The 26,403-nt window shown below is 35.6% G+C and overlaps 1 protein-coding gene across 6 annotated transcripts in view; it reads left to right on the top strand.

Annotated features, from left to right (window-relative positions):
- Nucleotides 1-26,403, top strand: part of ATG4C (autophagy related 4C cysteine peptidase) — an 85,536-nt gene that overhangs the window by 19,500 nt on the left and 39,633 nt on the right. For 4 of the 6 annotated variants that reach the window (XM_023194975.1, XM_023194970.2, XM_023194973.2 and 1 more), the window contains exons 2-6: nt 3,545-3,688; nt 4,806-4,889; nt 16,037-16,270; nt 18,470-18,800; nt 21,258-21,328. In XM_023194975.1, the coding sequence (XP_023050743.1) occupies nt 3,613-3,688; nt 4,806-4,889; nt 16,037-16,270; nt 18,470-18,800; nt 21,258-21,328 (796 nt within the window). In that variant the 5' untranslated portion in view covers nt 3,545-3,612. The remainder of the gene's footprint in view (nt 1-3,544; nt 3,689-4,805; nt 4,890-16,036; nt 16,271-18,469; nt 18,801-21,257; nt 21,329-26,403) is intronic. The other 2 variants (XM_023194972.2, XM_023194974.3) reach the window with 1 other exon arrangement.

Raw genomic sequence — 26,403 nt, 5'->3', positions numbered from 1 at the left:
CACAGTATTCTGGATGACTGGTGATGGGAACTGTCTGAAACAAAGTCTTCCCTGTGGCCTTCTTTCTTTCAGACTTAGAAAGAAGATACCTGCATGTACATTCTCTCATTTAAAAATTTTGGATCTAGAAGATCAAGCTTGATGACTTTTTAAAAATAATTTTTAAAAATTCTACAAATAAATGCTTTTGTTTAAGATGTGGGCAATTGTGGTATAAACACACACACACACACACAGGGAAACTACTTTTAACATTTTGGTATACTTCTTTCTTACTTTCTAACTCCCTTCATTCCCCCTCCATTGTCCCTGCCCTTGCCTGTGTCGTATGATACATAAGTTTCAGATTCTGCATAGTGTTTCCCCATTTTCAGAGACATTTTTAATGGATGTATAATCCATCATGTGGATGCACTATATATAATTCACACATTTTATAAACTCTTTTCCTTTTCTTGCTTTTCCAGATTTTGCTAAATTATGTATGCAGTTTTCTTGAGGAAAATTCTTCTTTCCTTTTCTTTATTCTAGCGTCAGTTAAAAAAAATTCTAATTCTGGTGAGAGTGCTGCTAGTGATGTACCTATATTTCATATCAGTTCACTGATTCCTTTAATAAATATTTTTGAGAACCAATTGTGTGCCAGGCAGAATTTAAGGACACTCAGTTACAGTACAGTGCAATGAGTGTGGTGATACAGGAAAATGTAGGATCCCATGAGAACTAAGTGGAGGACACCTATCTTAGTTTACAGTTCAGAGAGGGTAGTCAGGAAATCTTGCCAGTCTTACCAGAGGAAGTGAAACTGAAGCTGAGTTTCAGGGACTCTGTGATAGTAAGGTAGTCATACAGTGAGGGTGAGTAGTAAGGCACTTGAGGTAGAGGGAACAGATGCAAAGGCGTGAGGTACCAGATAACATACCAAGTTCAGGAAGCTTTGATATTAATAGTAAATGTGGTTTCAGCATTTGCTGCAAGTGAAGTAGTAAAAGAGGAAGCCGAGTAAGTAGGCAGAGGTTATTTCATGAAGGGCCTTAAATATCATCATCCTTAAGTACCAGGAACTATGCCAAGTGCTAGGGGTATAAACAAACAAAAAAAGCAGAGTCCTTGAGGAATGTGTTTATAGCTTTCATTCTTATTTATATATCAGCAGTTCTCAAATTAATATGCCTAGCCCATACCTCTCCTTTGAGTTCCAGATCTATATATCCAACTGCCCAGTTGATTGACATCCCGAGAATATATCTAGAGTGTAAGTTCCAAGAGAACAGGTATTTAATTGCCTTTGTTGTCTCAGCTGTACCTGCAGTGCCTAGAACAGTGCCTGGCAATAATTTAATGATTAAAGAAAAGAATGGCCGGGTGCGGTGGCTCATGCTTGTAATCCCAGGACTTTGGGAGGCCAAGGTGGTTGGATCACGAGGTCAGGAGTTCAAGACCAGCCTGCTGGGAGGTGGAGATTGCAGTGAGCTGAGATGTCGCCACTGCACTCCAGCCTGGGTGACAGAGCGAGACTCTGTCTTAAAAAAAAAAAAAAGAGAAAGCTGGCGAGGTGGCTCACACCTGTAATCCCAGCAGTTTGGGAGGCCGAGGTGGGTGGATCACGAGGTCAGGAGATCGAGACCATCCTGGCTAACACAGTGAAACCCTGTCTCCACTAAAAATACAAAAAATTAAGCCAGGTGTGGTGTTGGGCGCCTGTAGTCCCAGCTACTCGGGAGGCTGAGGCAGGAGAATGGCATGAACTGGGGAGGCAGAGCTTGCAGTGAGCTGAGATTGCGCCACTGCACTCCAGCTGGGAGACAGAGCAAGACTCCATCTCAAAAAAAAAAAAAAAAAAAAAAAAAGAATGGCTCTCTGCTTGTGTTTCTCAGAGACATCTTAAATACCACATATCTCAAGTCAAATTCATAATCTTCTCCCTCTAACCTCTCACTCTCCTGATGTTTTCTATCTCAGTGATTGGCACCATCTGTTTCGTTTCCCCTACCAAAGCCTGGGTTTATCTTTGGCATATCCCTGTTCTTTACTTTCCATATCCATTGTATCACCAAGACTTACTGAATTTTCTACATGTTTCCTCAGATACCCATTTCTCCATCTTCACTGCTTCAGTCCAAGCTATCATCTCCTAGTCCGGCATAATATTCTTTGAGCATCCTTAATCCGAAAATCAGAAATCTAAAATTTTCCAGGATCTATATAACTTTTTGAGTGCCAACATGATGCTCAAAGGAAATGCTCATTGGAGCATTTTGGATTTTGGATTTTTGGATTAACGATTCTCAACTAGTAGGTATATATAATGCAAATGTTAAAAAAAAAATAGAAATCCAAACACTCCCAGTTCCAAGCATTTTGGATAAGGGATACTCAACCTGTAGTAGTAAACTCATTATCTACTCTTGTTCCTTTCCATGTTCTTCTCTATGCTGCTATTGAAGTAAAACAAACAAACCTACTGAATCTGGTTATGATATTCCTGTTTGAAACAAATTGCTTTTAGGATAAAGAACAAATTTTTTAACCTGGTCTACAAGGCCCTTTGTGCTTTGGCATCTGTATAACCGCTATAGCCTCATCTCATGCCACTTTTTTAGACTTTTCTGTTTTCTGGTCACATTGACTTTTTAAGTTCTTCCAATAGACCATGCTTTCTCCTGGCTCAGAACTATGATGTATAATTGGTAACTTTTAATACATATTATAAAATGGAATGTCTATTGTTAGAGAAATGAATGTATCAATATTTTTGAGTAGATATTTATAATCCTAAAAGGGTAATGTTCTGTGTAGCATTCTTTTCTTGAAAAGTAAACTGTCTGTGAATTATTGCAAATAAGCACAAGCATTTTCAGTGATAATTTGTTCCTTTTCAGATTATATTACACATCTCAATTTTCCCTGAAGTCAGTAATAAAACAAACACTTATGAGCTACATTTATTCTATTTTAAAGTAAGACAACATTTTCCATTATAAATTTAAGCCATTCTATTTTTTTAAGTGCTGCAGTATGGAGATAGGAAGGAAATGTAGGAAATATGTTATTTAAAAAACAAAACAAAGTAATTAGACTTTATGTGAAAGTAGTGACTAATCAATATAAGTGGAAGCTTCCATTCTGAAGATAGTCAAGATTTTTTTAATAAGATTTCAAATCACCTTCTCTAATTACAGATAAAATAAATCTTGGATATTCTCACTTGCGCCAGTGCACCAGAGCAGAGCTGTGTTACTAAATTGATTTATTGTATTCAATTGTGAGCAGTTGGGGGAGATTATTGCTTGGTTTTGCATGATAGGTTTATTGTTGTATATTTGGTAGTAAAGGTTTTTTGTAATTAAAATGCAGAATATCTTACTCTATAAGATTTCTGTTTGTGAAATGATAAATTGGTTTCCTGTTTATTTCTTACCGTAAAAAGAGAACTTGTTCATTTCCAGTTCAGATTGTATTTAATTACTTAAGTAACTTTAACAGGCATGGCTCCATATAACCATATATGTAGTAATTACTTATTTTTCCTTAATTTTTTAAGTCAGTCTAAAAGATTAAACTCTACAGAAGAATGCGATCAAGTGATGGCTTTTCCTTTAGAATTTGAATATGGAGGCTACAGGAACAGATGAAGTTGACAAGCTAAAAACTAAATTTATATCTGCTTGGAACAACATGAAATATAGTAAGTATCATGTTTTGAAAATTGTATAAATCCAAAGAAATATTTGGCAATATTTATCATCTTCCCTCTTAAGTCACTGACAATTACTTGAGAATAAATGGCATACTTTACTTTGAATGAAATATTTCTATAAGGAATGTAGTTAAAAATATCTCCTGAAGAAAGAGCCAAGTATCATCATAAATATTGCTTAGAAAGCTTAGAAACTGAAGCATATGATGTGGTCTTTTTTTTTTTTGAGACATAGTCTTGCTCTGTTGCCCAGGCTGGAGTACAGTGGTGCAATCTCAGCTAACTGCAATCTCCGCCTCCCAGGTTCAAGCGATTCTCCTGCCTCGGTCTCCTGAGTAGCTGGGACTACAGGTGTGCACCACCACACCTGGCTAATTTTTTTTGTATTCTTAGTAGAGATGGGGTTTCACCATATTGACCACGTTGGTCTTGAAGTCCTGACCTCGTGATCGGTCTCGGCCTCCCAAAGTGCTGGGATTACAAGTGTGAGCCACTGCACCCGATTTTTTTTTTTTTTTAAGTTGCTACAGTATATTAATATCCTCATGGCTTGTGTAATTTTTTTTTTTTAGCGTTCTAAAGCATATAGAATTTGAGGTGATGATAATACCTTGGCTTTTCAGGTACAATTTCAGGCAGCCTCATTTCTGTGCCAGGTACTTGGGTAGAACCAGCTTCAACAGGAAAAAAGCTCATATTCATAAAATAAGTGTGAAAACAGAATTCAGTATAACCCTTTGATAATGCAAATTCAGGAAAAACACAATTGGCAGTTTAAATTTGGTACTATAAGAACATTGTGAGAACTTGATAAAGACTATTGTGAGCTATCTGAAAATAAATTAAAATTAAAATTTTTTCTTTTGCCCTTTAATTGGATAGTTTTTAAAGTGTGTTTTAAATTGTTAACTTTATTTGAAACTAGCATAAATTGCCTGTATTTCCAGTTCATTGTACAAATATTGTATTTTGCAACTGTTGCCAAAAAATGCACATCCATAAATAATAATTAATGGTTTGAAATTAAATAAAAGAAAATGCTGCTGTACTTTTAGTCTGAAGTCTTTTAATTACAAAACGTTTTCTTTTTTCTTTTTTTTGTTAGGTTGGGTGTTGAAAACAAAGACGTATTTTAGTAGAAATTCTCCTGTATTATTGCTTGGAAAATGTTACCATTTTAAATATGAAGGTAAGTGCAAAATTTGTGAATCATTGAAAAATTTTTGTAGAAATCATCATGTAACTTTTTATTGTTTTATTTCTAGATTAATCTGCTTTTGCAATATTTCTGTTAAGTATTTGTATTTCTTATAGCCCAGGATATATTACTTTGTTATTTGGGTTTCTTGTTAACTACTTGAGGATCAGGATCTTGTCATCTTTTGTTATATCCCTGTGATTTTGGACTTATAAGTATGAGTATTAAGTAAATATTATTTGAATTGATATGTTAATATTCTTTGTCACATTCTTTGATAATTAAAAGTATCACCTTAGTTAATCTAAAAATGATAATTTTTTTCAATTCTTAAGGATGTTTCAGTATCTGAAATTGACTTTACTTGATGGTTTTGAATTTCTACGTATACTAATTCTTTCAGTAATTTTCTTATATTTTCTTTTAATAATTCGTGTCACTCATTGGGTGCCAGGCACCATGCTAGGCTCTTTAGGAAATATCTTTAATTCTCACAACAAACCTACAAGATAGATTTAGGTATTCCCATCTTATGAATGTGAAGGCAGGAAATTTGAGAAGTTAAATAATTTGTCCAAAGTCACATAGGTATTAAGTGGCAGAGCTGAAATTTAAACCAAGACTGTGTCTCTAATACTGGCATTCTTTTAAATATACATCCTTACTTGGTTTATGTTTTATGTGTGAGAAAGAGAGAGAGTGAATATGTGTTACAGTACGTTGTTACCATGGCTTTTCATTTTTGGTTGACCTATTTTGTTATATCACTTATTAGCAATTTTCTAAAACCTTGTAAATGGCTTGTAGTAATAACAGCTGACATTTATTGAGCATTTATAATGTGCCAGTGGTATTCTAAATAATTTACATGTATTAACTCATTGAGTCCTTACAACAATCTTGAAGGATGAGTAGGAATTTGATAGATAAAGAAGGAATGCATTTCAGGTAAATAGAATGGCATGATGAAAGCAATAGCAGTGAGATATTAAAGGGCATATTTAGGAGACAGAGAGATGTCCAGTTTAGTTATGGTAGGAGATAATTCTGAAAAGGACCAAATTATAGAGGAAGATCTTGAGTGCTGTGCTGAAGAGTTAGGTCATTTTTTTTTTTTTTTTGGGCTGAGGACCAACACAGCAATACGTATGGTTGAGAGTATGGGTTTGTATCTGTATGTCTGATACATATAAGCATTTTAAGTGATATTATTTATGAATTCAAAAATTAAAGTTATTAGAATTATTCTTAGGATAGCATGATATATATATATTTTGGAAGAAATACTTTGAAAAATCAAGAGATGAAAAGTAAATTATAAAGAAGCTATGAATGAAGGAAATACAAGATTTCTTTTCTGGAGTAGGATTGGGGATATAGGAAAGGAGAAAGGTGTGGGAAGCGGGGATAAGAAAAGAGAGAGAGCCAGAAAGGCGGCCGGAGGCGTTATGTCCATTGAGAGGTTTCCTTGTTATTGTCACTGATCTTCAGTAAAGTCAGTTAAGCTCATGAAATACATGATGTAAGAGGAATTTTTCTGGAAAAAGGTTAAATTTGGCATCTGGGATGAAAAAAACAACACATTTTCATTGCAAGAGCTAAAAGCACATAGGACCGTGACCTTAAGCTGTGAAGAACTGGCAGAAACCTTAGGGCTAGCTTTGGACTTCTACATGTCATATCATTTTTGGTTCAAACAAATGCTGGCTAGGACATTGATCATGCCCAGAAGGAGCACATCAAAATCATAACTGAATATATGCTTGTGAAATCATAGGAATTACATATATTAGTTTCTGTCCCCTGTTCCTGACTCAGAGCTCCTAAAACCCTTATAATATCCTAAGTGGTAGGGGTACTAGGAACATCTTTTGTTCTAGTGTTTGGTCTTTGATCCCAGTTCCTAACACAGTTGGTAACTCTTAGAATTTCCTGAGTGATGGGCGTGATGGGAGTGTCTCATATGGAGCTCCTAAATCCCTTGGAATTTCCTGGGTGATTAGAATGCATCTTTTGTTCTAATGAGGTGACTGTTGGTTTCTGGATGGCATCTTGTCACCAGAAAGACCAAGCCATGATTAGAAGCTTGGAACTTTCAGCCCCATTCCCAATCCTCTGGGGAAGGGAAGAGGAACTGGAGATTGAGTTGATAATTTATCATGCCTATGTGATGAAGCCTCCATACGAATCCCTAAAGTATGGGATATGGAGAGCTTCTGGGTTGGTGAACACATCTACCTCCTGGGAGGTTAACACACTCCAACTTCATGGGAGCAGAAGCTCCTGTGCTTGGGACCCTTCTAGACCTTGCTCTGTGTACCTCTTCATCTGTATTCTCTGTGACATCCTTTATAATAAATGGCAAAATATAACCAAGTGTTTCCTTGAGTTCTGTGAGTCATCACAGCAAATTACCAAACCTGAGGAGGAAATAGTGGGAACCGCTGATTTTTAGCCAAGTTGGACGGAAGTACGGGTAATCTGGAACCTACTTCTGATGATTGGTATCTGAAGTGGAGATTGATCTTATGGGACAGCCCTTAACCTGTGGGGTCTGTGCTACCTTTAGGTAGTTAGTCCATAATTGAAGTATGGGATTCCTCGTTGGTGTCTGGAGAGTTGGAATATCGGTTGGTGTGGGAAAAACCTTCACACATTTGGTGTCAGAAGTGAAGTGTTGAATCTAGACTAAAAGGAAGTGTTTTTCCACTTCATGCTTTAAAAAGATAACTGATGTTAATGTAAAAGAATTGAAAGTCAGCAGGCAGGACATGATGACTTTGATATAGGGCAGTGGATCTGGAAAAGAGAGGATGGATTTGAAATATTTTAAGGTAGCATCAACAGCATCTGGCAGATGATTGGATTTGGGGTCTTCGAAGACAGAGAGGAAACAAAGATTTAAATATCTCCATCTTGGATGATAGTGTTGGTAACCAAAAGTGGTATACTAGAGGAAGCCTGAATTTTAGGGGGAAGATAATTTAAATTCAGGTTTGTGTTATTTCAGATAGGCTGTGTGGAAGTGAAGGATAGACATATTGATTTGTTAAGTTCCCCCCCTCCCCCAGCAAGGTGGCATTTAAGGCCAATAGATAAGATCACATTGATGGAAAGTATACATGGAAAATATCTGTCTTTAAGGATATACTGAAGAAGGATCAGGGAATTAAACTGAGAAAGGAAAGGCAATATATAGCACAAAATTCATAATAGTATGCTACTGTAGAAACCAAAGGAAAGACATTTGCAGGAAAAGGGGGTTTTACAAAGTGTATAAATGCTTAAAAGAGATAGAGCAGGAAATAGCCTGAGTAGACAGTGTAGGGTCTGGCAATGAGAAATTACTGATGACTTTTGAGAAAGCATTTTTACTAGAGTGGTAAGAATACAAAAGTAAAAGCAATCATATTAACAGCAGCTAGTCTACATTTACTGATGCTGTGATATGTGCTGTTTGCGTGGCTCCATGATATGTGCTAAAACTAAATTGCATTGTTTTATAGAACAAATAGTTATGATACTGGAGTAGAGAAGAACTTATTTTTTATAGTCTGAGACAGTGTCTTGCTCTGTTGCCCAGGCTGGAGTGCAGTGTCACAATCACGGCTCACTGCAGCCTTGACCTCCCTGGGCTCAAATGATCCTCCCATCTCAGCCTCCCAAGTAGCTGGGACCACAGGTGTGTGCCACTGCACCCAGTTAATTTTTTATTTTTATTTTTTGTAGAGACAGGGTCTCCCTATGTTGTCCAGGGTTGTCTCGAACTCCTTGGCTCAAGTGGTCCTTCTATCTCGGCCTCCCAAAGGGCTAGGATTACAGGCTTGAGCCACTGTGCCAGCCAAGAAGAACTTGTATAAACTATAAAACACAGTCTATAAGGGAAATATTAATCAGTTTGACCAGATAAAATTTAAAATATCCACATGATATTTCTACAAATATGTATAAATATACACATATAATAAATATATGTACAATATATTACATTAAATATATGTATATGTTTATATATGTGTATATACAAATAAATACATATGTATTTAAAAATATATATGTATATGTATACACATGTGTGTATATACATAGACATACAGACATATAGTGTATGTAACATAATCTATAATCATAATTATATTATATAATTATACTGTATAATTATGTAAAATTATACTGTATAATCATACTGTATAATTATATAATTATATAATATAATTATACAGTATAATTATATATCACTTAGATAATATATTATATTTATGCATACATATTATAGTATGTGTGAAGATGTATCAGGAAAGATTAGTCTCCACAACAATAAAGAACCACAAATGAATGTGCATTGAATATAAAAACTTGAACAACCCAAGAAAAATGAGCCAAGATCATGAAGAGGTGCTGTTTAATTAGAAACTTGAATGGCCAAATATAAGAAAATGCATATCCTGGTGATAAGGGGAATGCAAATTAAAATGAGATACTATTCTTACTTATCAGATATAATATACAAAAATTTAAAGGTTTGATGATACCAAGTGTTAGCAAGGGTATGAAGAAATAGGAACTGAAACACTGCTGGTGGGAGGGTAAATTGGTATAACCGGTTTGTGAGAAATTTGCGAGTACCTAGAAAAATAGAGAATATGTATAACTTACAACCCAGCATTTCTAAGACCCTTTAGTATTTACAGAGAAGTTCTCCATATGTGTGGAAAACACATGTACAAGAAATTTATTGTAGCTTTAATAAAAAGTTGGAAACAAGTATTCACAAGAAGAGGATTAGATGGATAAAGTTATTCATTCATTCCACAAGTATTTATTGAGAGCTTACTATGTGCCAGGCACTGGGGTTACTGCTAAAGGTATGAAACACATAATCTTTACTCTCAAGCAACTTACAGTCCAGCAGATGAGAGACATTAAATAACTAGAAAAATATTCACTTTGGTGAATTTTTAGTTCTTAACACATGTCTAGAGGTTATTGCCCTGCCTTGTCAGGACTTTCTTTGTTGCCTCAACAGAAATGTAATATTCTCTTCACCTCATTTAAGATATTTTAATGCTAACATTTTCTTTTTGTCATTACAGACTTATGGCTTTTCACATTTACTGTATGTTGGTTGATCTCAACTGATCTTTTGATGCTAAAATTATCATGACATTGGCCAGTGGAAGGTCCTTTGAGATTTGCTTCTGTATCTTTCAACAAATCCATATTAATCTTATGAGACATCTTGTTTTCTTGCAAACCACATGTTCAGACCCACTTTGTACTTTACAGTATCAGATAGGAAGCTAGCAATTTCCCACTGAGTCCTCATTGTTTTTTTTTTTTTTTTCTTTAGCAGAAAAAGTGTTAGAGACCATAATCTGAGTACAAAGGTGCTTTGTGGGGATGATATTGACCCAGGCCATTTCAGTGGACAAGCTAGAACAGATAAAGGTTTTCAGTGTTTTTCTTATAAAGGCATGAATTCAAATTAATATTTGAAATGTATTTCTAACTGGATCATATTCCTACTTAAATTCTTGATTCTTTAATATCTCCTTTTCTATCATAGAGAAATTTTCTAGTAGTTACTTTTGCTAAGGATTTTAGTGAAATTACTTTAGCTGTGTCACTCATCTCCCATTTTCTGTGGTGTTTATCTGATGGATAGTTTCATTCATTTGTTTCAGTTCCCTTTCTATTTGAAGGCATCGACATTCTGATATCTCACAAGTCTAAGTGCTTAGAAGGTAGCGGCTTTCAGCCACAGTGGTTTTATATCACTACTACCCTCTGAGTCATCTACAGTGAATTCATTCATAAGAATTTAATACAAGATTCTTAAACTTGATTCTGTCTCTGTTATTTAATTTCTAGTAATATTAGAACATGGTTGCAAAAATTAGATTATTTTAACAATGCTGAATCTGTCCTGATTTATCAAGCTTTTAAACGTATCTTCCTACCTTTCTGAGCTACAAACATATTTCCTTGTATTATGCAGTTTTTCCTTCTCATTATATCATGCTGTGCACTGTTATGTCAAGGTGTATAGTATATAAATCCAAATGGCCCTCCTAGTATTATCTAGACCAAATACCAAAAGTAAAAAAAATTGTTGCAATTTGTCTGTGATCTGTCTATGAAGAAAACAATTAAGAATTTATTTTATTTTTAATAAGCCTCATCTTTCCACAGATCGTATGCCATCACCTGGCTAGGATTTTTTTCAGGGCTTCTCTCAGATGACCAGGGCATGATGGGCCTAAGAGCCATTAAGGAAAAATTACTTTAGGGTTATCTCTGGTATACCAGTTGTATCTCAGGGACCAAAATGATTTAACATCTGTCATTGTGGATTTGTCTATTTCTTCCTGAAGTTCTATCAGTTTTTGCTTCCTTTACAGTAATTCCTACTTAGTGTCACAGATAGGTTCTTGGAAACTGCGACATTAAGTGAAATGATATACACAGGTCCTCAACATCCTTTTGTTCAACTTCATTTCATTATAACAATGATGAGAAAAAAATTGATTGTATTGTACATCATTTTGCTTAAAGCCACAGTTTCTGAGAACCTTTTGACAACATTAAGTGAGGACTATTTTGAAGCTCTGTTATTAGGTACGTAAACATTTAGAATTATTGTTTCTTAATGAATTGACTCCTTAGTAGATTTGAAATGACCTTCTTTATTCCTGGTGAATTCTTTGGTCTGAAGTCTATTTTGTCTGATATTAATATAGCCACTTCACAGACACACAACAAAAAAACAAAATTTCAGGCCAATATCCCTGATCAACATCAATGCGAAAATCCCCAGTAAAATACTGGCAAACCGAATCCAGCAGCACATCAAAAAGCTTATGCACCATGATCAAGTCGGCTTCATCCCTGGGATGCAGCAAGGCTGGTTCAAGGTACGCAAATCAATAAACATAATCCATCACATAAACAGACCCAATGACAAAAACCACATGATTATCTCAATAGATGCAGAAAAGGCCTTTGATAAAATTCAAAACTGCTTCATGGTAAAAACTCTCAATAAACTAGGTATTGATGGAACGTATCTCAAAATAATAAGAACTATTTATGACAAACCCACAACCAGTATCATACTGAATGGGCAAAAGCTGGAAGCATTCCCTTTGAAAACCGGCACAAGACAGGGATGCCCTCTCTTACCACTCCTATTCAACATAGTATTGGAAGTTCTGGCCAGGGCAATCAGGCAAGAGAAAGAAATAAAGGGTATTCAGATAGGAAGAGAGGAAGTCAAATTGTCTCTGTTTGCAGATGACATGATTGTATATTTAGAAAACTCCATTGTCTCAGCCCAAAATCTCCTTATGCTGATAAGCAACTTCAACAAAGTCTCAGGATACAAAATCAATGCGCAAAAATCACAAGCATTCCTATACACCAATAATAGACAAACAGCCAAATCATGAGTGAACTCCCATTCACAATTGCTACTAAGAGAATAAAATACCTAGGAATCCAACTTACAAGGGAAGTGAAGGACCTCTTCGAGGAGAACTACAAGGAAGTTCTCCTCAAGGAACTGCTCAAGGTAATAAGAGAGGACACAAACAAATGGAAAAACATTCCATGCTCATGGATAGGAAGAATCAATATCATGAAAATGGCCTTACTGCCCAAAGTAATTTATAGATTCAATGCTATCCCCATCAAGCTACCGTTGACTTTCTTCACAGAATTGGAAAAAACTACCTTAAAGTTCATATGGAACCAAAAAAGAGGTTGCATAGCCAAGACAATCCTAAGCAAAAGGAACAAAGCTGGAGGCATCTCACTACCTGACCTCAAACTATATGACAAGGCTACAGTAACCAAAACAGATACATAGACAAGTGGAACAGAACAGAGGCCTCAGAAATAATGCCACACATCTACAACCATCTGATCTTTGACAAACCTGACAAAAACAAGAAATGGGGAAAGGATTCCCTATTTAATAAATGGTATTGGGAAAACTGGCTAGCCATATGCAGAAAACTGAAACTGGACCCCTTCCTTACACTTTATACAAAAATTAACTCAAGATAGATTAAAGACTTAAACATAAGACCTAAAACCATAAAAACTCTAGAAGAAAACCTAGGCAATACCATTCAGGACATAGGCATGGGCAAACACTTCATGACTAAAACACCAAAAGCAATGGCGGCAAAAGCCAAAATTGACAGATGGGATCTAATTAAACTAAAGAGCTTCTGCACAGTAAAATAAACTATCATCAGAGTAAATAGGCAATCTACAGAATGGGAGAAAATTTTTGCAATCTCTCCATCTGACAAAGGACTAATATCCAGAATCTACAAGGAACTTAAACACATTTACAAGAAAAAAAACAATCCCATCAAAAAGTGGGTGAAGGATGTGAACAGACACTTCTCAAAAGAAGACATTTATGCGGCCAACAAATATATGAAAGAAAGCCCATTATCACTGGTCATTAAAGAAATGCAATAAAAACCGCAATGAGACACCATCTCATGCCAGTTAAATGGTGATCATTAAAAAGTCAGGAAACAACGGATGCTGGAGAGGATGTGGAGAAATAGGAATGCTTTTACACTGTTGGTGGCAGTGTAAATTAGTTCAACCATGTGGAAGACAGTGTGGCAATTCCTCAAAGATCTAGAACCAGAAATACCATTTGACCCAGCAATCCTATTACTGGGTATATACCCAAAGGATTATAAATCATTCTACTATAAAGACACATGCACATGTATGTTTATTGTGGCACTATTCACAGTATCAAAGACTTGGAACCAACCCAAATGCCCATGAATGATAGGCTGGATAAAGAAAATTTGGCACATATACACCATGGAATACTATGCAGCCATAAAAAAGGATGAGTTCATGTCCTTTGCAGGGACATGGATGTAGCTGGAAACCATCATTCTCAGCAGACTAACACAGGAACAGAAAACCAAACACTGCCTGTTCTCACTCATAAGTGGGAGTTGAACAATGAGAATACATGGAGACCGGGAACATCACACACCAGGGCCTTGCGCCAGGTGGGGGACTAGGGAAGGGATAGCATTAGGAGAAATACCTAATGTAGGTGATGGGTCGGTGGATGCAGCAAACCACCATGCGTGTGTATACCTGTGTAACAAACCTTCATGTTCTGCACATGTATTCCTGAACTTAAAGTATAATAAAAATATAGCCACTTCAGCTTTCTTTTGCTTAAAGTTACATGGTGCATCTTTTTTCATACTTTACACTTTATTTGTGTCTTTACATTTAAAATATGTTTCTAATAGGAAGTACTAGCTGAGTCATGCTTTTTTATCCAATCTGATAATCTTTGCCTTTTAAATTAAGGTATTTAGAGCCAGGCACGGTGGCTTATGCCTGTAATCCCAACACTTTGGGAGTCCGAGGCAGGTGGATTACTTGAGGCCGGGAGTTTGAGAACAGCTTGGCCAACATGGAGACACCTCATCTCAACTAAAAATACAAAAATTAGCCTGGCGTTGTGGTGCATACTTACGTGTAATCACAGCTACTCAGGAGGCTGAGGCACAAGAATTGTTTTAATCCTGGAGGTGGAGATTACAGTGAGCCAAGATTGTGCCACTGCACTCCAGCCGGGGTGACAGAATGAGCCTCTTTCTCAAAAACTAAAAATAAATAAATAAATGTGTTTAAACCATTTACATTTAATATGATTATTGATAAAGCTAGGTTTAAATATATCATGTCATTATTTGCTTTCTATTTGTTAAATCTTTTCTTTGTTCTCTTTTCTTCCCGTTCTACCTGCTTTTGGATTATTTTTATGATTCTCTTTTATCTCTTTTGTTGTCTTATTAGCTATAACTTTTTATTGTTATTTTAGTGGTTTAAGGTTTATAGTATACATCTCTGACTTATCACAGTGTGCTTTCAAGTGATATATCAATTAACGTGTAGTAAAGAACCTTACAGTATACTTCACCTTCTCCCTCTTGGTCTTTATGATATTGTTGTCATACATTTTACTTATTTATATGTTATACACCCCACACATTTTACTTATTTATATGTTACACACCCCATAGTAAATTGCTATTATTTTGTTTTGAATAGTCAAATATCCTTCAAAGAGGGTATCATGTTTGGTGTTCTTCATTGCTTTGTGTGAATCTGTATTTCCATCTGGACCAGTGGTTTAATCATGGCTCAGTGCAGCCTCAACCTCCTGGCTTAAGTGATCCTCCCACTTCAGCCTCCCAAGTATCTGCACTGCACCTGGCTAATTTTTTATTTTTTGTAGAAATGAGGATCTCACTATGTTGCCCAGGCGGGAGTGCAGTGGCACAGTCTTGGCTCACTGCAGCCTCTGCCTCCCGAGTTCAAATGATTCCCTTGCCTCAGCTTCTCAAGTAGCTGGAACTACAGGTACCTGCCACCATGCCTGGCTAATTTTTGTATTTTTAGTAGAGATGGGGTTTCACCATGTTGTCCAGACTGGTCTTGAACTCCTGACCTCAAGTGATCCACCTGGCATGGCCTCCCAAAGTGCTGAGATTACAGGCGTGAGCCACCGTGCCCAGCCGGAATCTTCCTGTTTTAGCCTCCCAAAGTGCTGAGGATTATAGGTGTGAGCCACCATGCCTCGCTAAGGTTTCTTTTAATGCAGGTCGGCTGGTGATGTCTTTTTCCAGCTTTTGTATGTCTGAAAAAGTATTTATTTTGCCTTTGTTTTTGAAAGATGTTTTTGCTGCGTATAGGATTCTGAGTTAATGATTGTTTTCTTCCGTACTTTAAAGATGTTGCTGCACTATCTTCTTTTGTTTCTGGTAAGAAATCTAATATCATCCTTGTCTGTGTCCCCTCTTCAAAGAGTTAATTATGTATAGAATATAGGATATTATTATTAATAACGAGTATTATTGGTAATACCTTATATTAGTTAACTCTACAGTGTGTAAAACATTTCAGCATTCATTCTAACTTGATTTTCATAGGCAGAATAAGATTTATCTTTTAAAATTAGAAAAAAGGATTAGAAAGATTGTGACATACTTCACATCTTAAGACAGTAATGATAATGTTTGTTACCATTATAGACATTTCTCTGGTTTTCTTTAGACCATATGTTTATTTTTTAGATGAAGATAAAACCTTACCTGCAGGATCGGGATGTACAATAGAGGATCACGTAATTGCAGGAAATGTAGAAGAATTTCGTAAAGATTTCATTTCTAGAATATGGCTGACCTACAGGGAAGAATTCCCTCAAATAGAAGGCTCAGCTTTGACAACAGACTGTGGGTGGGGCTGCACACTGAGAACTGGCCAGATGCTCTTGGCTCAAGGACTCATACTACACTTTCTTGGTAGAGGTAAATCAAATCTCTGTTTTTTATTTTTATTTTTGGTGTTGTTTTTGTCGTCGAAACATTTCCATTTGAATTCCAGCTTACAAACTGCATGAAATTCCCTGAGGTTAATTTCTTGACTGAGATTTTCTAAGGAGTTGTAACTAATTTGGGGTATTGCATTTTTTTTTGAACTGGGTCAGATATGACTTATATGTAAACTTTCCTAATTCCCTTTTCAAAAATGTAGGTTAAATATACCTGTTATTCTTGGTCACCATTATGAGTTAAGTTAGTTCAATTTTTAGTACCCTTTGGATTTTATTGTTGTCACTATTTCTTTCCTTTTGGTTGAACTCTGGATTATCTCCAGTTTAGTTAAGTCCTGGGCAGGTCAATAACAGTGACTTTGGGGAGATATGTAATATTTTTGAAATTTTAAGAGACTTTACTCTAGTTTGTTTATTTTCTCCCTATATGTCGATAATGGTTTAAAAGTATTTTTTTATCTTTATTAGTGTGATTATACTCAGTTATATTAAATCGATTAGACATACTCTTTTAAATTAAAAAAAAATTTAGCAATAGGGTCTCACTCTGTTGTTCAGGCTAGAGTGCAGTGATGTAATCATAGCTCATTGCAACTTCGAACTCCTGGGCTCAAGCTATTCTCCTGCCTCAGCTTCCTGAGTAGCTGGGACCACAGGTGTATGCCACCATGCTTAGCTAATTTTTAAACTTTTTTGTAGAAATGTGGTCTCACTATGTAGCCCAGGCTGGCCTTGAACTCCTAGGCTCAAGTGATGCTCCCACCTTGTCCTCCCAAAATGTTGGGATTACAGGTGTGAGCCACTGTGCCTGGCACTAGACATATTCTTAATAAGGTCATCATGCAGTTTTAGACCCTAAAAAATGTCATTGATACTTAACTTACATATATATGTTTTTCCTAATGTGCCACCTTTGTGTTAGTCCATTTTTTATATGTACATTTACAGGAATGTTTTAATTTACAATTTTAGGATATCATTTGATTATTAAATACTGTCAGATTTTTATAAGTGTTAAGACAGTATCCCTACAATGCATGGCATATATTTAGTAACTTTTTTGTAGAGATTATTGATGAGATTATTTAGAGAGAATGTTTATTGAAGAATGGTGTCGAAAATGTAAGGAAAAATAATTTTTAAAATGGTTTTCTGGGATGATTTATTTATAGTCTTGTGCAGTTGTGGGCAAAGATTGGAATATTTTTCAGTCCTCACTAGATCTCTGAATCTATGACTTATTTTGTTAACTTAAAATTATATGCATGTTTGGGGATTCTCTTGTTATTCAAAATAGTGACATAATGGATATATTTGATTTTTCGAGGTCTTTGATCTTTTATGACTTCCTTTATTAACTGTTAGAGAATTGTTATTACTCTGTTAATAATGATTAAGTTATTCTGAAGAAATGTAGAGGAAAATATTTTGAAAAAAATTTCAAACTTCCATGGTCAGACTTCTGTTTTAACATATAATCAAAACATCCACTTTCTGAAGATATCTCTTATGAGTATCATAAATGTTAGTAAGTATGTTTATTGTGCCTTTGGATAGTCAAGACTGGATGTTTGATAAGCAGTCTGATAATGAAATATAAAAGTCTTTATTCTATCTCAGCACTGTCAAAGAAGAGAAAAAAGAGCACCTGGGATTGTCCATTTTTACCCAAGGTTACTATTTTTTCTTTCTTTTGTCTTGTATTTTTGTAATTTTTTTCTTGATTATGTGAAATTTTGGAAACTACAAAAAAGTACAGAGAATAATACCATTAAGGTATAAACATCATTGATATTTTGGCATATTGTTGTCTTGTATCTTTGTTTTTAAAGCAGTTTTATTGAGCTATAACCTATGTACCATAAATTCACTCATTTCAAGTGAACAATTCAGTGGTTCTTGGCGTAGTTATAGAGTTCCACAATCATCACCATAAATCTAATTTTAGAACATTTTTATCATCCCTTGAAGAAACCTTGTACTCATTAGCAGCCACTCCTAATACCTCTCCATAAGCAACCATTAATCTACTTTTTGTTTCCATATATTTGCCTATTTTTGAATTTACTATCTTAGTAACCCTAATGACCTTAAATGCTACATATTTATTTTAGTAGAATTGTTTAAGTATCTATTTAAAAGATCTGAATACTTTGCTTTGGAACTACTATAGCTTGGACCTGGCCTGATGCTTTGAATATTGAAAATTCAGACTCTGAGTCATGGACTTCCCACACTGTCAAAAAATTTACTGCATCATTTGAAGCATCGCTTTCAGGGGAAAGAGAACTCAAAACCCCAACAATTTCTCTGAAGGAAACAATTGGGAAATATTCAGATGATCATGAAATGCGAAATGAAGTTTATCACAGGAAAATCATCTCTTGGTTTGGTGATTCCCCCTTGGCTCTTTTCGGCTTACATCAACTAATAGAATATGGAAAGAAGTCTGGGAAAAAAGCAGGAGATTGGTATGGACCAGCTGTGGTTGCTCACATTTTAAGGTAAAATTGTTTTAAAATCTTTGTTCTTGTGATAGAGGTCCCCAGGATCAAGAGATACTGATTTTTGCAATTTGTATATATAATTGGAACTTTAATAGTCTAACTGTATGAGAATGTTGATAAAGACGCTTTCATTTGCCTATAGAGAAAAAAGAAGACCTATTGCGGCTCAAGTTACATTTAATTTATTTACTGACAAATTTTTCTTCTCTTTCTCTTAGATATAGATATGCCAGGTCTCTTTCTAACCAGGTTTTCATTAGAATACCTTATTGAAATGCTCTAAACACTAACATCTCTTTCAACCTTGGAACATGCATAACATTATAGTTTTTTTTTTAATAGTGTAACCTGGGGGCTGTAATGTACTGATAGTGTAATGAAATGTCAAGAGCTAAAATTGATGTTTTCAGCATTTCTTTGCACACGTCAAATTCTTGTGAATTGTAAATGTATGGCACTATTAATATTATAATTATATCATGGTAAAAGTAAAGGATCTGTGACATTCAGGATAGTTAGAAAAAAGTTGAAAGTCAAATTTCACTTTACTTCAGCTTTTTATGTACCATTTATTTCGATACCAAGTTTTAAAAAAAATTATCTTATTTGTGTGTGTATCCCATTTTTGTTATAAACTAAATCCTTAATATTTCATAAAAGTATAGCATGTGATTTAAATTTACTCCATTTAAAATCATGTATAAATTTGAAATCATTACAAAGCACTTTTGCATAACATGCTCCTATATTTTATAGGCCAGATGCTTACAGTTGAAAAGTATTTGCCTAATGTTATTAATTTGATTGTTAATAATATATCAATTCCAACTTGGTATGACATTTATAAGAGCATAATCATAAAAGCATAGTTTCTACCCTTCAATATGTTCTCTACTGCGGGGGACAGCAAACTTTTTCTGTGAAGTGTCAATAGTAAATATTTTAGGCTTCACAGGTCTTGTAAAGGTTTCTGTTGACCATCTTTCCTCTCCCTCCAGTCCTTTAAAACTGTCAAAACAGGCCGGGCTCGGTGGTTCACGCCTGTAATCCCAGCACTTTGGGAGGCCGAGGCGGGTGGATCACGAGGTCAGGAGATTGAGACCATCCTGGCTAACATGGTGAAACCCTGTCTCTACTAAAAAAAAAAAGAAGCACAAAAAATTAGCTGGGCGTGATTGCGGGTGCCTATAGTCCCAGCTACTCGGGAGGCTGAGTTAGGAGAATGGCGTGAACCGGTGAGGCGGAGCTTGCAGTCAGCCAAGGTCGCACCAGGGCACTCCAGCCTGGGCGGCAGAGCGAAACTGTGTCTCAAAAAAAAAAAACAAAAACAAAAACAAAAAAACTGTCAAAACCATGCTTACCTTGCAGATGGTACAAAAACAGGACACAGGTTTTATTCAGTTTATTGGCATAGTTTGCCAATCTTTTTTCTACACTAACACATAAGAACATGAATAATAGGGCATTTTAAATTAAATAATTACATATATTGTTAAATAAAATTATATTTCTACAATTTGCATAATCACTGTTTACAGATATTGTGATTGTTTTCACATCATGTACAGCATTGAGAACATTATACTTACTTAGGAATATTGTTTAATTTATATTTTTACTTGTATAATTTCAAGAGCAAAACTCTGTCTCAAAAATAAAAACCAAAAAAAACTGTCAAAACCATTCTTAGCTTGCAGATGGTGTAAAAACAGGACACAGGTTTTATTCAGTTTATGGGCATAGTTTGCCAGTCTTTCTTCTATGTGCCTATCACATAGGAACATGAATAATAGGACATTTTAAATTAAATAATTACATATACAGTTAAATAAAATTATATATCCACAATTTGCATAATCACTGTTTACAGATACTGTGATTTTTTTCACATCATGTACAGCATTGAGAATATTATACTTAGGAATATTGTTTAATTTACATTTTTACTTATATAATTTCAAGACTTGAAATTAGGAAATTCATTTGTTTAGGTCGTACAGGTTTTTGAATGAAGGAAGTAAGTCATGCTGTTGTTTAAAGAACGAAAAGTTTCTTAAGTGTACCAGACGACAGACACAGTAATTGACTTCTAGTCAGTAATGTAAGTTAATTTGCAGCAAATCTTGCAGCATATTCATACCACTGATAAGGTGAGTGGTTGAGAGAAATCCTTCGTTTTGGAGGGAGAGGAGTAGAGCTTTATACCCAATAATTCTTTAAATGTATTTTGTAATTTATGTTTTAATGTTCTTTGAGTAATTTAATGTAATATTCAACTTTGAAAATTTTAGTCTGATGTCTGATACCATTCAGATAATAGTTTTTGACAGCAGACACTATGAATTAAATAGGAAAGTCACAAAACTGCTGGCATTTTTTCCTTCTTAAATTAAATCTTTAGTTACCAATAGGCAATGTTAGGATTTTGAAAGATAATGCTTGTTATTTTCTCAGAAAAGCAGTTGAAGAAGCAAGACACCCTGATTTACAAGGAATAACTATTTATGTTGCACAAGATTGTACAGGTAAGGAATGTATATAATTCTAATTTTTATCTGTTTTATTTGGTCAAAACACATACTTTTTATATGTGTTTAGCTTATCCCAGTAATACTGTAAATGATTATGAAGGTAGGGACCATGTCTTATACATTTTTGTTCCTAAATGTAGTAAGCACTTAATAAAAATATTTTTTGATTGAATATATACTATTAATTTTTAGTTGTGATATTAAAATAAATTCTCAAAGAATTTCCGCATTTCAAATAATTACTTTAAAAGAGATAGGCAGGAAAATTTAACATAGGTATATACTTGGGCTGCGTGTATGCTGGGTATCATTTCATTGGTGGATGTGTTTCAAGGAAAGAAAATTCTTAGTTTATCTTATGAGGAATTGAATATATTTCTCACTAATACTTCAGTAAATCATCTAATAATGATGCAGCTATTTTCCAGTTTTGCTTTGTTTTATTGTTTTGGGTCTTCTTTTTGATGATCACTCTCTATACAGGTTATTTTTTAATCCAAAATGTTTGAGACCACAGGTGTTTCTGATTTTGTATTTTTTTGGACCTTTCAATATTTGCACTTACATAATGAGATATCTTGGGGATGGAACTGAAGTCTAAACATGAAATTCATTTATGTTTTGTATACTCCTTATACACATAGCCTGAAGGAAGTTTCATACACTATTTTTAACAATTTTGTGCATGAGACAAAGTTTTGCCCATGTTTTGATGGCAACCCATCACATGCAGTCACATGTAGAATTTTTCACTTGTGAAAAATGCTGTGCTCTTAAAGTTTGAGATTTTGGATTAGGAATGCGCAACCTGTAGTAATTTTGAAACTTTGTTGCGGATAAAATAGACACCTTAATTCTTTTTTTTTTTTTTTTTTTTTGAGACGGAGTCTTGCTCTGTTGCTGAGGCTGGAGTGCAGTGGCACGATCTCCGCTCACTGCAAGCTCCGCCTCCCAGGTTCACGCCGTTCTCCTGCCTCAGCCTCCCGAGTAGCTGGGACTACAGGCGCCCGCCACCACGCCTGGCTAATTTTTTAATATTTTTTTAGTAGAGACGGGGTTTCACCATGTTAGCCAGGATGGTCTCGATCTGACCTTGTGATCCGCTCGCCTCGTCCTCCCAAAGTACTGAGATTACAGGCGTGAGCCACCGCGCCCAGCCGACACCTTAATTCTTAATAAAATAAAAATGGCTTAGCCACCTCATGCTGTTAAGTATATTTTTTACAGGAATACTGTTAAAATAATAAAATATGTTAATGTTTTAGAAAGGTTAAATATACTTCAATCACGTTTTAATACAAGGGTATCTATAAAATGCTTAAGGTTACCCTGATAACCAACTAGTGTTTGTAGTATGTAATAATAGTTACCAAATATTCATGCGTTTTTGTTTGGCCTTTTGTTAAGGTTAATTTCCTTGTAAAGAAAGACTAATACCCATAATTATAGCCATATGAAAAGAAAAGGTCTAAATTTTCAGATAAGTATATGAGTTTTGCAGGTGCTATGTTTGTTTTTCAAGTAGGAAGTCTTGCAAAACATTTGCTGTGTTAAATAGTTCTAATTAAGCCTAAGGATATATCTGAACAAGTAATCATTAAATGAATGTATGAATTTGCCTTTTGTGCTTTTATTGACACAGTCAGCCTAGATATTTGCTACATATAATTAATTAAGCAAACATTACAATGTTCCTTGTTATAGAAATGGCTTGTGTAAATTGAAGTAGTTCTTAAAATTTTTATCGTTCATGTTTAACATTCCTAAAGGGAGAACTTGTATTTGTATAATTTGATAGACTATGAGATTAGGAATTAAGTGAAACCAGATTTTGTCAATGATTTATTCCTCCTCTGTCTTCATTCGTGTTTTTAAAGGTTTTGTTTTCCATTTATTTTCTTTTTTTCTTATTCTGTGTTCTCTTCCTTTGTAATTGCATCTATTTTTATGGCTTTAAATACTTAGGACTATGTACTGTGTACTAGGACTTAAAAGTACATTTTTAGGGCCGAGCATGGTGGCTCATGCCTGTAATCCCAGCACTTTGAGAGGCCACGGTGGGGGGCTCACTTGAGCCCAGCCGTTTGAGACCAACCTGGGCAACATGGTGAAACTCCGTCACTACAAAAAATATGAAACTTAGTCGAGCATGGTGGTGACATGCCTGTAGTCCCAGCTACTCGGGAGGCTGAGGTGGGAGGATCACTTGAGCCCTGAAAACGGAGTTGCAGTGAACTGATACTGTGCCACTGAACTCCAGCCTGGGCAGCAGAGTGAGACTCTGTCTCAAAAAACTACATTTCTAATCCTACCTGAGTCAATATGTGATAACGCATATTTTCTGCCACCTTTCAAATATCTCCACTTACATATTCTACAAACACTTCAAATTCAGCATGTTTATAAGTACACTTACTGTTTCCCTTGGTCCCACTCCTTTTTCTTTCTGTTTTCTCTTGACTAATAGCGGCATGTCCACATATGTACTCAAGTCCTAAGTAGAACCCACTTATTCCTGACCGCTTTTTGATTGCTTATATTATAGTCAGTCAACATTTAAGAAAATGGTCCTGAAATCTGTTCTCTCATCTCCATTCTCGTTGATTTAGATCAGACCCTTACTTCTTGCTTGGACTTTAACTTGATTTCCCTGTCTCTCTTCCCTTTTTGGTCCATCTGATCAAAAGAAGCTGATCATGTCCCTTTATCTACAAGCCAATGAATGCCCATTAACTCTAGTCTCATGTTATCTTGGCATATGAAGCACAATGAAGTCCTTTATAATTTGCCCTGAACTACATTTCCAGCATCACCTTCTAACACTATCTTCCATACACAGTACACTAAAGTATTTTCCACCCTCAGGCCATTCCTTAGACATGGTGTCATTATCTTTATCCCCATGCCTTTGTGCATATTATTGCCTCTGCTTGGAATGTTCTTTATTATTAGAATGCCTCTCGTTAAGTCTTATTCATTCTTCAAGAACATGCACAAAGGTTACACCTTTGGCAGTCTTTCCCAACTCTTGTTAGGCGGAATTAGTTTACTTTTCCTGTGTGGTCTGTAACATTTTGGAAATACTTCCGTTAAATATTGTACTTGTAATTCACTTGTGATATCACTTTATAATTATCTGTTTCTTATATATAATGATTGTTGAGGTAGCAGGCATAGAAGTAAGGTATCAGAATCATTTGGTTGAGATTTGCTGCTGTAATGAGCCTCTGTTACAGAATTGGACTATGTCATAGCCCTTACATTTATATTGGAAGTGGAGGGAAAATACCAAACGATTGGGCTCGACATTCTTTGAAGTCAGGATCTTATTTATTTTATACTTCTCTAGTGTAGAACGCATCAATAAATAGCAGGTCCTTAATAAATGTGTGTTGATTGAAGATGAAGGGTAAGAATGCAATCTCCATCCTGATGAGGGAGAACTACCATGGCATTTTTGTAGCTTTGGTTTCAATTGACTATGGGAGATAGGGGAGTTAGGTGAAGAGAAGAATTTGATAGTTCAGTCTAAATTTGGAATTTAAAGGAAAGAACTGGGACAGAAGTGGCAGAATTTCCTATTCAGTTCTTCTGGGAAGATCAGAAGAGTTTCATTCAACTGACAAGGAGTACGGATGTAAAGTATGTTTTGAATAAAACTACTTTAATTTGTATAAAATAAAATTTTGTCTATCTTTGCTTCTACCAAATCCTCCTATTTTCTCTTGAACTCCCTACCAGAACTGCTCTTTTCTCTTTCTCTCTCTCTCTCTCTCTCTTTTTTTTTTCTTTTTTTGAGACAGGATTTTACTCTGTTGACCAGGCTGGAATGCAGTGGTGCAATCATAGCTCACTGTTACCTAAAACTCCTGAGCTCAAGTGTTACTTCTGCCTCAGCTTCCCAAGTAACTAGCATTAAAGGCATGCATCACCATCTCTGGCCAATTTTGAAATTTTTTATAGAGATGGGGGTCTTGCTGTGTTGCCTAGGCTGGTCTTGAACTCCTGGCTTCAAGTGATCCTCCTGCCACAACCTCTCAAAATGCTGGGATTATAAACATGAGCTGGCCAGGCGTGGTGGCTCACACCTGTAATCCCAGCACTTTGGGAAACCGAGGCGGGGGTATCACAGGGTCAGGAGTTTGAGACCAGCCTGGCCAATATGGTGAAATCCAATCTCTACTACAAATAAAACAATTAGCTGGATGTGGTGGCAGGTGCCTGTAGTCCCAGCTACTCGGGAGGCTAAGGCAGGAAATTCACTTGAACCCGGGAGGCGGAGGCGACAGTGAGCCAAATCGTGCCACTGCACTCCAGCCTGGGAGACAGAAGGAGACTCCATCTCAAAAAAAAAAAAAAAGCATGAGCCATTGTGCCCACCCCAAAACTGCTCTTACCAATAATTTAATCTTTCTAAGCCTCGCAGTAACTTCTCAGTCCTCATATCACACAATCTATCAGTAGCATTTGACAGCGTCGACTCTTTCCTCTTCCTCCTTACAACATTTTGTTTACTTGATTTCTAGACACTACTCTGTAGATCTCCCCTCTACCTCCTTATTCACTCCTTCACAGCCTCGTTTGTTGGTTTTTCCTCATCTCCTTGATTTCTAAAAATGCTGTTTTAGTGCTCAGCATTTAGACTTCATCTCATCTCTTTTTCTGTCTATGCTGATTTGAATTCACCAAGTCTCGTGGCTTTATAATGCAGATGGTAATCTGCATGTTGGTAACTCCCAAATTGATAGATCCATCCTAGTCGTCTCTCCAAACTCTAGTTGCATATGTCCCTGTCTACTCAACCTTTCTATTTACCTAACAAGTATCTCAAACTTACCGTGTGTAAAACTGAATTCCCAGTTCTCCCTCCTATATTTTCCCCTCCTCCAGTCTTCCATGTCTTTGTAAATGGCAAACCATTTACAAATGGTTTGCTTAAACCAAAACCCTTCAAATCACCTGTGACTCAGTTTTTTCTCTCACATCTTATATTTAATAGTGAGTCCTTACTTTATCTTCAGATACATGAACTGATCACTTTTTTTTTCTTTTGGAGATAGAGTCTCACT

This window comes from Piliocolobus tephrosceles, chromosome 1, assembly GCF_002776525.5.
Source record: "Piliocolobus tephrosceles isolate RC106 chromosome 1, ASM277652v3, whole genome shotgun sequence".
Lineage (NCBI taxonomy): Eukaryota > Metazoa > Chordata > Mammalia > Primates > Cercopithecidae > Piliocolobus > Piliocolobus tephrosceles.
This window is presented reverse-complemented; position numbering and strand designations above follow the sequence as displayed.